Source organism: Xyrauchen texanus, chromosome 16 (genome assembly GCF_025860055.1).
Source record: "Xyrauchen texanus isolate HMW12.3.18 chromosome 16, RBS_HiC_50CHRs, whole genome shotgun sequence".
Lineage (NCBI taxonomy): Eukaryota > Metazoa > Chordata > Actinopteri > Cypriniformes > Catostomidae > Xyrauchen > Xyrauchen texanus.
This window is the reverse complement of record NC_068291.1, coordinates 41,644,860-41,658,272: the sequence shown is the minus strand read 5'-3', so window position 1 is coordinate 41,658,272 and position 13,413 is coordinate 41,644,860. Positions and strand designations below refer to the sequence as shown.

Here is a 13,413-nt window from a genome sequence, read left to right as displayed (position 1 = left end):
AAACTAGGTGGGATTCATTTACTGGTTACGTTTTAACCAATTTCCAAATATATTTTTCGTAATACATCAGAACACAGAAAAAACAATGAACAAAACAGAGAACAAGTTAGCAACTGCAACATCTGGGTAGCCAATCACAACACCTTAGAAACATGGCGGCTGGTTGTGCATGAGCAAGAAACACTCACATCTTCCTCAGAAAATATGAATATAGTTTATTCCATGTAATTAAATGTTTGGACTGTTTTAGTCTTCTTGCTATTCTAAAGTAAAGTTCAGTTATGAGAGATAATGAAAGTGACAGACTGATATCTAGCCTATTTTCAAGCAGCACAGGTAGAGACGTGTATTTCTCTGGCTGTCTATTTCCCAGAATGCATCTGAGTGGTTTGGGTTAAAAAGCCACATACAGAAGCGAGTCAGCCACACGGCAACAAGAAACATCTAAACTATAATTACTACATCATTTATGGTTCATACGTATAGAACAGTGTACGCTTAACTCCAGGTCCTGAACATGTGTGACTCTAACCACAGTTTAGACGTATGAAACATCACAGTGCCTGAAATAAACCGGTCAAAATGTCAAACACAGTTAGCCAGCGTGAGAAGCCCGAGTCTGAAAGTCTTTGGCTCTGGTGGTATCAAACTATTTCAGGAGGCGGACGTTATGTAACTGGCATCTCTACAATTCTAGCACACAAAGTCAAACTATTGTAATTGCGGAAAATACAATAAACTCTTATAATCCGGCATGTTTTGAACATGATGAGATGCTCAGCTGTTTTTGTAGGGTACTTTGATATCAAATGTTTATACCATTGTACTAAATGATTACCATATTCTTATATCATGATATTCCCAAGTACTTCAAAGAATACCATTGCATTACCATTAGAGATGCACCTACAGCAAGTATCGTCCAAACATTGGCATTTTTAACTGTGTTTAAAAAAAGCAGATGATCAGGGCTGATTATTTCCTGTCAAAAGGGGGTGGAAAAACACATCAGACAATTAGCCTTTAACTCGTGCTGTGTGTGAAAGAAAATGTAAATGGTGACAACAGCCTAGTTTCCATCCAACTTTCGTGCTATTTTGTTATCGACAAAGTGAAAATGCGGAGAAAATAAAATTGTGGGACATTTGCCGCCTTCTGCCCGTTTCCATTCAAATGGCCTTTTATTGATAAAAACGGTGTGCGTGATGACGTCATGCCTTTGTCGCATACGTTTTGGTTTAGCACAAAATAAATCTTCCCTGAAGCCGTTCCTATTCAGAAATGTGTGTTTATCGCTAATTCGCCTTCCAGATGTCTCTATTTTTTTTCCTTCGAAGTTTTGGTAAAATGGGGAGATTATTGAGAATATTCATTGAAATTAGCCATTTTACACTCATTTTAATTTTACAAATAAAAGCAATCAGAAGAGGAGAAATTACATTTTCTGAAGAAGCAGTAAATGTGATCCGATGTAAATATTTTAAGTATTAAAATGTTTTAAAATGTTCAAAAGCTCGTTTTCTGAAAGTGAACTAAGACAAATAGTTCTGATAGTTTATAGTCTTTAAAAAAGTGCAGAACATTCGGAGAACGTCATTCAGCCCACTTTATTCATCTACAGAACAGGGTACGGCTAATTTAACTTTGTGTAAAGAAAAGGCATATATAGGCTCTAAAAATATATATTTTTTTGTTTGGTAATACTTTTTTTTATTTTATGCTTTTTTCATTTAGTAATTTTTTTTTTTTTAAATGTAATGCTTTTTTTGTTTGGTAATAATTTTTTTTTAATTTTATGCTTTTTTCGTTTGGTAATTTTTTAATTTTTTTATTTTATGTTTTTTTGTTTGGTAATTAATTTTTTCATTTAATGCTTTTTTCGTTTGGTAATTTATTTAATTTAATACAGGGGATTTAGTCGGCATTTTTCAAAAGTAAAACTAAACAATAATTCAATAGAATTGGGCTGTAAGTGTTCCAAAAAAAAAAAACCACTGATGATTTTCACCTAGTATTGTGTATTTATTTTTGTGCACAGAAATTATATATTTTTTGTATTGTGTGCTTATTCCGTGACTCTCGTCTATTATTTTGAATGGTGTGAAAAAGCAAAACAGTGGCCATTCATTTGCTCAATGTGCACGAGATATTTGTGTTGCACTCCTGGAAGTTTCATGTTTGCAGATCGGCTCTATATGCCGTTAAGATCAATCCATAATCAAGTACAATAAATTGGCTTTCAATACTGTCGTCATGATAACACAGGCTAACGATTGGGGCAAACTCACTAAATTTTTGCGTTAATGCCAATTTTATCAACAAAAAGTGTTTCGATTAATCGAGTACTCGTTCAGCTATAAATATTCGACTAGTAAAAAACCACTACTCAAATATTGACTTTCCTTTGTGTTTTTGTCTGCAGTGGGCAAAAATGAAATTGCTTCTCTCACCTTAATCTTGCCATCACAACGTTGCACATCATTGTTTGAGGAATAGTTGACAAATTATACCAATATATCAAGTGATTGTATTGCTTCAGAAGACTTGGAATGTATATTTCTACGGATAAGTGCAAATACATTTTTGTAATTTTTTAATCTAGATGTTGTTGATATATAGTGCTCATTTTTCATAAGAAAAACAGCTACAAAGTTTGAATTCAGGCACGTCACTAGACCCCTTTTACAGGGGCATGTGCCCCAGTATAAATCTGCTGTGCCCCAGTAAAAGCTCAAGTTTGAGTTTTAATAATTGACTTTATTTGTCAGTGCATTCATTTAGATTGAAACTAAAGTGAGTTTCTAAATAATACCGATGGTCTTATTTTGACATACATTATTGGCTCCTGTATACAGATGGACATCAGAAAATTATTTGGATGAAGCAAGGATAGGTAACAGAAAGTAGAGATGAGTTTGTGGGAGGTAAACAAACTACACCATAAACAAACTACATCCACAGCCGTCAGAGTCAGTTTTCAGACATCAGATGAAAAAGCATCAAGTCTCTGGAATTGCAGAGAAAATAAACACATTTTTGTGTTCTGTATTACTGTTTTTGATTAAGATAACATTGAATCAATCTTTTGGCTATGGAATGAATCATTTAATTCTCTAGCGCTAGTTTAGGACACTACATAAACAGTTGTCAGTAACTATGGCTGCTGTGTGCTAATTACCTAGCGACTATAAAGGACTATAGTTTGGCTTGTTTTGAGTTGTTGTTGCAAGTAAACTTAATGAATTTCAAACGTCAGTTTAAACTTACACCAATTATGTTAGCTAGCTAGTTATTAATTATAGAAACGACACTTCTGCATTTATAAAGTTAGAGAGAGCTCAGCTAGTTTCTCAAGCTAGCAAACAAACTCTGCCTAGCGACCAACTCTCTGCTCATTCTGATACCTCTTTGTCTAAAGCCGTTTTGTCCGAGGTTGGATAATGCAATTGCATTGACTTACTTGACAGAGGATTTCCTGATGTGTAATATAGAAGAATGCAAATGTGCAAGAAAGTTTTCTCCGGTTTTGTTATTTGCATATACGGTGTATGCATTTTATGCCATAAAACATGTTGAGAATGTTCATGTACAGTACATTGAAGATACTTAAATAAATATTTTCATAAAGATTAATATCTCTACATGTTTACCTTTCCCAGTACTTGTTGCCATGTAGGAATAGTGGGTTAAGCAAGGTTTTGTATGTGCATTGTGTTGCACACTTCTTGCACGCAGCAGGCTTTCAAGAAAGAAAGAAAAAGCGATATGAGTAATCGGGGGGCTGTGCCCCAGTAGACCTTTATGTCTAGCAACGCCCCTGTTTGAATTAAATTCTACATTTCAATAATCAATTACTCGTTTATTTTTATGTGCTAGAGTCCTTGACTACAAAATGTACAGTTTCAGTAGACATGCAGAGACATAGAGAACACAGTTATTGTTTACATTTAGTTAATTAATTATCAGTGATTTGAAACAAGGTAGAATAAAAAAGAAAAACCACCGCACTATCGGTATCGGTTTATGCTGTTCTAAACAATCGTATATCGTATCAGCACAGAAAGTTTGAATTGGTGCATCCTTAATTACCATGCATCCAAAAATTGCCCCAAAAACAGCAGCGTTGTAAAACCATTTGATTGTTTGGACATGTAGCATGGTAATAAAAAGAGTATTCTTTAGAGTAGCATGATAAGGTACTTTAAGGTATCATTCATGGTTACACCATGGTACTTTTTGGATTTCTTATCTGAATATGCAAATCCATCATGCAAAAATTGCCTGTTTGCTTAAAAAAGTAATAGAAACAACAAACCGCAGGAATTCAAGTATCATTCATGTACGTCACACAAACGATGCAGGACGAGTAACACACCAAAGTTTAAAACTAATCCCAAGTACATTATGAGCAATAGCAATAGTGAAGCTTGCTTCAAAAATAATAAAAAACAAGGTATGCACAATTTAACCAAATTCTAACCAAAAAATATGGTAAATTGTGAGGCCATCCAATGGAATTGGTGGAATGGGCCATGCATCTGAGCGACTTAATCACACAATCCCTGCACAAAAGAGCTGTGGGCTTCAGAAGAGAGTGCAGGCCTGCATTCACCCGGCCAAAAAATGCACAATGGAGGGTTACAGCATTGAGAGGATGAATAGAGTCCTGCCCGGAGGCCCAGACAGGGTGAGACAGGGTCCAGGGGGATGGGTGAGCGTGCATGTGGACAGTAGATCTGCCAATAAACAACTTCATCACAACAAACAAAGATGTGTCCCACTGCTAATGGCTATTTAGGCACTGACCGTATGTGCCTGAGGAGAGTGTGCAGCTTTGAGGGAAAGCCAGATATTCTGCGTTGCATGAAAGAACTTCTCGTTAAAAAGCGCAGCCATCTTGGTTCCAACGGGATTTCACAAGTCCTCATAAGAGAGTTCTAAGTCATGAACTAAACTATCCAGCTCCAGGATGAATCACAACTTTAATAACATTGATTTGAAAATGGGAGGAAAACAAAGGAACAAGACTATGTAATTAGCGTCTTCAATGAGGGAATGAACTACAATCCCATAAAGCATTGCGAATGATGTTTTTGAAATAAAAACTATGGAAATAGAGGACTGTTTGGTTTTAAACTGTTGATTATAAATCAATCTCATTGCAAACTATTAAGATACATACAAATATATAACTACTTTGAGAGTTTAAGGAGAACTACTCGATTGCATTATTCACAGTGTGCCGTGCGAGTGGGCGGTCACTGCAGAGCTCTTTTGGTGTGCTTTGTTTACCGTGATTCTCTGATTGGTGGATCGCTTCTCTTCAGGATTATGGGTAGTGTAGTTCTTCAGCTGGAATTCTGTTATGACATTTGGTTTATTTTTAAGTTGAAATAAGGTTCATGGCTTCAACAGGAGCATTTACCATCGTTTAACATAAATTCCCCTACGGAAAACTGATTGGCATTTTATTTTTGGATCCAGATCATTGTGCTCTATATTGTGAAGCTAACGGAGAAGATGAATGGAGATGGGAACTTACGTTACAGAAAGAAGATTCGTACATCGAGGGACTGGGCGTGTCTGAACTGCTGGACTGCTTGTTCTGCGTCTCGTATTCTTTCAGCTAAAGGATAGAAAAGAGCCATGTTAGCAGAAGTTTAGAGTGGTTTATCGTTGTATTTCACCAATCCTGGCAATGATATATAAACAAATATTACATCCAATAAGAATCAGTTTTGAGAAAAATGAAATTATAAACAAAATAAAAATGTCTGGACACAGTACTACCCTAGAAAGTCAAAATGTACTGAAATTCAGTCTCTAAGGGGCCGTTCACACTGAACGTGCTATTTTGTCCATCCACGCCGTTTTCAAATTGTTTTCCTGTGTAAGCATGCACTAAACATCTACAGATGTCTTTGACCATTGCACAGGAGCACCTGGTATTTTAATATGTTTTTGTGAGATTCGTTCAGTTATATTTTGATTGTGATCCTGTTTGTGTTAAAGCTTTGGGGCTCATTTCTGTAAGGAATACACAGTATAAATGAATAAACCTTACTATACAAATAAAATGTAAAAGCTCAAACTATAAGCAAAAAACTAGGGATGCACCAATATTTATCAGCCAATTATTATTATTATGATTTTATTTAATTTATCCCATTTTCTCCCAATTTGGAATGCCCAATTCCCACTACTTACTAGGTCCCAGTGGTGACGCGGTTACTCACCTCAATCCGGGTGGCGGAGGACAAGTCTCAGTTGCCTCCGCTTTTGATACAGTCAATCCACGCATCTTATCACGTGACTCATTGTGCATGACACCGCGGAGACTCACAGCATGTGGAGACTCATGCTACTCACCGTGATCCACGCACAACTCACCACACACCCCATTGAGAGCGAGAACCACTAATTGCGACCACGAGGAGGTTACCCCATGTGACTCTACCCTCCCTGGGCCCCAACCGGGCCAATTTGGTTGCTTAGGAGACCTGGCTGGAGTCACTCGGCACGCCCTATCAGCCAATTATTGACCAAATTAAAACCATCAGCATATCGGTTATAAGTTTGAAAATGCAGAAAGGAAAAACCTATGGTTTATTTATAATTCATTAGTAACACACTTTGTAAAAACTTTGCAAATTCAAATGCACAATCCAGAATAATAGCCACAATATGTAGAAGGCATGGCACTCCAAAGAATACACAAAATGCTTTGAAACCTTTGAGACTTGGACTTTTGAGACATCGGAATGATATCCATTAATGCTGGATGATTGATTGAATTAAGACTGACCATGCAATCACAAGATCTGATCACAAAAAAAGGCAAGCTGCAAAATATCGGTAACGAAAAATATCGGCACGAAAAATAATCGTTTTCATATTCGTGCATTACTACAATAAATATTATGCTCTTTTTGCATCAAACGTTATGCAAATAGCACCATTAATAAGAGGAAAACTTCATCGTACTCGAGCCAAAGCTTCCTCCACAGTGATCATCTTCTCTTTCACCATCATCATCAGCTGAATACGCTCCTCATCACTCATGGTGATCTCACTGGCCACAAAGCCCAGGTCCTCCCCTATAAAATCAGAGGTCAAAGGTCATGTCTATAATTTAGAGCAACCTTTCAGCCTGATCAAAATGAATTGTGATCAAAAAAATGGATGACACACCTTTTGGTGCCTCTCGAACACTCCCTTTCTGCACCTTACGGAAATTTTGCCAGAAAGATTTGTTTTTCTTCCTGCTGTCCCATCGTCCTGCTGTAATAAACAAAGTTTTACATTCATTGTTAATGCAACGCTAACATTTTGGAAGTAAACTAGTAGTAAAAAAAAAAGCTGAACACACTTGACTGAAGTCGTATGCTTAAATGCGTGAATTAGTTTCAAAAACAAAAAACAAAAATTATTCCTACGTATACATTTAGTTACATAACAAAACATTTATTAAATGTAAAAGGGTTAGTTGGACTGTATAGTAAATGAAAAGCATCCAATAAGTGCCCAGAAAACATGTGAACTCCTAAATAAGGATTTTTGAAAGTCATTTTAAAGACACTACACTCACAAATTGCTACTTTAGCAAATTCAATATTTTCGAGCTGTGCATAAGCAAAAAAGTTTTACATTCACTATACTTGCTTCCACTTTAACTAAAGACTTTTTTAAAGTGTACTTTTAACTTGTTTTACCCTTATATTCCTAGTTTGTAGGCAACAATCAAACAGACACACAACAAAAGTACTCACCCGATCCGTCTTCAGAGCTGGACTTCTGCATCGATTGCCTGCAAGTAAAGTACAAATATGAAGTCCAACAATAGTGTCTCCAGCAAAACATCTCATCACAGGACAATGCATCCCCATCTCACCTGCTCTCCCAAATTATTTTCTTCATTTTCAACAACTATCCTTTCATTTCCAGCAATATAAGTCTTTCCAGAGCACTAACTAGTGTCCATGCAGTGCTCTGTGCAGTGGATTAGATTTACCCCTCTGTCAGGGCAGATAAAGAAACATGCCGCTGTCGCCTGCACACCTCACCTCACAGTAACAATGGAGGCTTTTTCACGCACCGGAGGGGTTTTAGAGCGACAGTAGCGCTCACATGGCCTCTGAATTCCTCTCTCTCTCTTTATTTTGTCATTCTCTCAGCTGACATTTGTTGCTGATGTTAGCATGTACCTGCGGTCTCAGAAACACTGCAAATGCGTAGCAATCTGAGGGCAGATATATTTGAAACAGCAACACTATTTTAGGATAGTTGACACGTCCTGTGGTGTGACATGCTATACTCCATCTAGAACTGTTTTAAACAGCATTTTGCTACTTTGTATAATTATTGCATGTGGAACTATGATATCATATGCATTAAAGGGATTGTTCACCCAAAAATGTAAATTCTCTCATTATTTACTCACCCTCATGCCATTCCAGATGTGTATGACTTTCTTTCTTTTGCAGAACAAGATAGAACATTTTTAGAAGTATATCTCAGTCCTGTAGGTCCATAAAATTCCAAGTGAATGGTGACCAAAACATTGAAAAAGCATATAAAGGCAGCATAAAAGTAATCCATAACACTTAAATTCATGTCTTCAGAAGCGATATGATAGGTGGGTGATAAACAGATTCATATTTATATCATTTTTAATAAAAATCTCCACTTTCACTTTCACATTCTTCTTTTGTTTTTGGCGATTCACATTCTTTGTACATATCGCCATCTACTGGGCAAGGTGTAGAATTTATTGTAAAAATAGGACTTAAATATTGGTCTTTTTCTCACCCATACCTATCATAGCACTTCAGAAGACATGGATTATACCACTGGAGTCGTATGGATTACTTTTAAGCTGCATTTATGTGCTTTTTGGAGCTTCAAAACCCTGATGACTTGCTTTTTGGACCCTGTTGACTTGCATTGTATGGACCTACAGATTTGAAATATTCTTCTAAAATTCTTTGTGTTCAGCAGAAGAAAGAAAGTCATTCACATTTGGGATGGCATGAGGGTGAGTAAATGATGACAGATTTTTCATTTTTGGGTGAACTATCCCTTTAAAAGACTACATGGAATATTTGTACTTATAAGAATTCATTTGACACACCACAGGACAATTTAAATTAACTAGTGATGGCAAAATTTTTATTAATGATGGTGGAAAAACTTGGCAACATAGCACCTAAAATATAAACGTTCCCTCATCCATTCAAATACATTTTAACATAAATCCTAAAATTCCACCTACAAGTTATGCATCAATAATTATTTTACATTTATATCAACAATAACAAACATTTGTTACACCAAAGGATATAGATAACTATCTAAACTGAAGGCTGTTTGGCACATTTCTATATGTCTGCTATAGATCAATATATAGATATAAATCAAACTAATTAAATTAACATAAAGCTCTTTTAATATCTTTAAATATACTACATATGTAACGTGCTAATATGCTGATGGAGGTGATTCAGATCATATCTCATCAGGTGGACAATGGAGGGAAGGAAGTAGAGAAGACACGGACGGGGTCAACAGGAAATGCGTTCCTGTTGTATCGACTCCAATGCCCAGATGACCGGAAATGTTTTATTGTCGAGTAACACTCGGGCCTGATGTATCACATGTATTTATGTCCAGGAACTAAAGATATTCAATTTGTTTTTGTTATCAGATTGTCTCATCATTAAATGGGCTCTTAGTGGAATCTCAGGCCACATCCACAATAATCCACAGTTTTTAGTTTTCTAATGTCTACACTGAAAAAACATTGAGATGTGGCACAATGTCCGTCTAGTGTGAATTTACATAGGAAGACAATTTAAAAACAGCATGAACAGACACAAAACGTGTTTGGTGTGAACAGCCCCTAAGACAACTGACAACCTCACGCGGGCCACTGAAGAAAATCAAACGGGCCGGATTTGGCCAATGGGTCGCCAGTTGAAACAATTTTTTTTTCCAATTATGATTTGGGCTTCCAACGATTATGATAACAAGATAAACTAGATAAAATTGTTATTGTGCCGCATTCTGTTTCGTAATGAAACACCCCGGCGTTATATCTTTATAAAAAAAAAGTTTAAAATAAGTTAATTAACTCCGAAACTGGCATTTCCCTTTGCGTTCAGTGCCGCATCTATGAGTTGCGTGAAGTGACCGGGGAAGATATTGAATCTTCTCCCGGCTGATGCACACTCTGGCGCGGGGACGCTCGTCACTCGCACGTGTTTGCTGCAGCTAGATTATAACGTGATGGCTCACGACATAGTGAATCATAATATATGTGTCACGGTCCTGTCACTCTGTGTTTTGGTCTGACGGGACCGTGAAATTATCGTCCCATATCTGTCTTGCTTTCATTGTCTGTCTTTGTGTGAGCACGGGTTTTGGTTGTATTGCCGAGCGCTCTTTGGTCTGTCTGGTTTCATGTCTGGAGTATAGTGTCTGGGTCCTGACTTCCGGTCTGTGTCGGGATCCGGACACTCATGCTCCATGTACGTCTATTATTGACGTGGTGTATCGCTCTTATGTTATCTTGACAGCATGCACTCACATCAATAATTTATGACTGTCTCTCGCGATCATGGGTGCATGGGCACTGCACGCCCAGGTTACGAGCTGTCTTCATGTTATGCTGAGGTTCGGTCACTTCGATCTAAGGTGTCAGTGTGGCCAAACAGGTATTCTGTCTTGTTTTGGTTGCCTGTTGCATGCATCGCATGGCGTTTGCCTTGCGATTTACGTTCAGGTTTCATTTAGTCTCAGAATGCGTGGCATCGCTTTGTTTGACATTGCTACGCATTCTCTCATCTTGTTTGTCGGTTGCCATGGGCGTATATTGCCTTAATGTCTTGACGATGTGCGCTCATGCCATTTGGGTGTTTTATTGTCTTGTGAGAGCATTTCTCTCCCTATTTTAGTCTCCTTGTGTTTGTTGTCCAGTGCCAGTTCGTCTTGTTTCCAGTCTTGTGTGTCTTATTGTGTCTTGTTGGTTGGTTTGTTCCAGTTATATTCAGTTATATTTCAAGTTCTTTTTACAATAAAGTTCAGTAAATGCATGATGTTTCCAAAGTCGATGAGTAATCGTGTTGAATAATCGTGGTCTCAAGATTGACCCCAAAATATTTGTGACTATTTTTGCCATTATTAAGCAGCCCTAATTTCAAAACACCTGTGTGCTGTTCCCTTTGTTGCCCATTAGGGTTCAAACCTGTGCTAAACAGATGTTGCTGACTGTTGTCCCCCATCTTGCTGTTTTTTTATCATCTTGAGAAGCAGCATTAAGATGCTGTGACAAGATAAATGATGTTTGTACCATTTAAATGCATCTCGAGACACCTGCATTGTGACCTGTTTGTTGCGTTGCGTCAATAATTTTTTTTTAAATGCAAGAATGTGTTAAGTCTGAATGACCCCTTAGCGTCGTTAGAGTTTTCCTGTAAAAATGTGCTAAACTGATGCCTTTGATCTTTGTGTTGTGTCTCGCTGTTTTTCAGCATCTCCTGCAGGAGCACAGTGTTTTTAAACGTTAAAAAACAAGTCTCGAGACACCTGCATTCTGTTCCATTTGTTGCACTGCATCAATCTCTGACACGTCTATCTCTTACATGTTTGGCCCCTAACATCTACATTGCATTCCTTTATTATATTCTTTAAAATAAGCCAAGTTTGAAAAGATTCACTGGATGTGAAATATTGATAATACCGAATAGAAAATCTCACATACCTTCTCTCGACCTCAGGTGTGGACACGGCACTAGACAGCCCCAGTGACTCCTGTGAGAAAATATACAATTTAACACATTTCCAGCTGTGACTAATTTCAAATTTGCTCCTCCATAACAACAAATAATACAGTATGTACATACAGATGTGAGTGATAAAAACAATGACACTATTAGAACCTTAAGTGTAAGTGTAAATGTACTGAATGGCTGTGTCTCGTTTCGAAGGCTGTGTGCTAGGTTGGACTCGATGACGTACGCGGCCGACAAATGCAACCTCCGGAGGACGCATCCTTCCAAAAGAGACACAGCCAATATGAAGAACAACTTCTTGGATAGGTCTGTCATACTGTGGGTGTGATTAATCAACCCACCTGGATTTCCAACCGCAGCTGAAGGGATGTTGTTGATTCAGCCTTTCCCTGAGAAACACAGTCATACAACTTTTTAAACAAAACACTCAATGACATACACTCACCTAAAGGATTATTAGGAACATCTGTTCAATTTCTCATTAATGCAATTATCTAATCAACCAATCACATGGCAGTTGCTTCAATGCATTTAGGGGTGTGGTCCTGGTCAAGACAATCTCCTGAACTCCAAACTGAATGTCAGAATGGGAAAGAAAGGTGATTTAAGCAATTTTGAGCGTGGCATGGTTGTTGGTGCCAGACGGGCCGGTCTGAGTATTTCACAATCTGCTCAGTTACTGGGATTTTCACGCACAACCATTTCTAGGGTTTACAAAGAATGGTGTGAAAAGGGAAAACATCCAGTATGCGGCAGTCCTGTGGGCGAAAATGCCTTGTTGATGCTAGAGGTCAGAGGAGAATGGGCCGACTGATTCAAGCTGATAGAAGAGCAACTTTGCCTGAAATAACCACTCGTTACAACCGAGGTATGCAGCAAAGCATTTGTGAAGCCACAACATGCACAACCTTGAGGCGGATGGGCTACAACAGCAGAAGACCCCACCGGGTACCACTCATCTCCAATACAAATAGGAAAAAGAGGCTACAATTTGCAAGAGCTCACCAAAATTGGACAGTTGAAGACTGGAAAAATGTTGCCTGGTCTGATGAGTCTCGATTTCTGTTGAGACATTCAGATGGTAGAGTCAGAATTTGGCGTAAACAGAATGAGAACATGGATCCATCATGCCTTGTTACCACTGTGCAGGCTGGTGGTGGTGGTGTAATAGTGTGGGGGATGTTTTCTTGGCACACTTTAGGCCCCTTAGTGCCAATTGGTCATCGTTTAAATGCCACGGCCTACCTGAGCATTGTTTCTGACCATGTCCATCCCATTATGGCCACCATGTACCCATCCTCTGATGGCTACTTCCAGCAGGATAATGCACCATGTCACAAAGCTCGAATCATTTCAAATTGGTTTCTTGAACATGACAATGAGTTCACTGTACTAAAATGGCCCCCACAGTCACCAGATCTCAACTCAATAGAGCATCTTTGGGATGTGGTGGAACGGGAGCTTCGTGCCCTGGATGTGCATCCCACAAATCTCCATCAACTGCAAGATGCTATCCTATCAATATGGGCCAACATTTCTAAAGAATGCTTTCAGCACCTTGTTGAATCAATGCCACGTAGAATTAAGGCAGTTCTGAAGGCGAAAGGGGGTCAAACACAGTATT

At 38.1% G+C, this 13,413-nt stretch overlaps 1 protein-coding gene across 5 annotated transcripts in view; it reads right to left on the bottom strand.

Moving 5' to 3' along the window:
- The window catches only part of LOC127657240 (SAM and SH3 domain-containing protein 1-like), a 133,910-nt gene that overhangs the window by 22,947 nt on the left and 97,550 nt on the right, over positions 1-13,413 (bottom strand). For 4 of the 5 annotated variants that reach the window (XM_052145941.1, XM_052145942.1, XM_052145944.1 and 1 more), the window contains 6 exons: positions 12,131-12,178; positions 11,759-11,808; positions 7,770-7,807; positions 7,192-7,281; positions 6,985-7,097; positions 5,543-5,626 (listed from right to left, as the gene is read on the bottom strand). In XM_052145941.1, the coding sequence (XP_052001901.1) occupies positions 5,543-5,626; positions 6,985-7,097; positions 7,192-7,281; positions 7,770-7,807; positions 11,759-11,808; positions 12,131-12,178 (423 nt within the window). Of the gene's footprint in view, positions 1-5,542; positions 5,627-6,984; positions 7,098-7,191; positions 7,282-7,769; positions 7,808-7,891; positions 8,009-11,758; positions 11,809-12,130; positions 12,179-13,413 lie in introns of those variants that run through there. The other variant, XM_052145945.1, reaches the window with a different exon arrangement.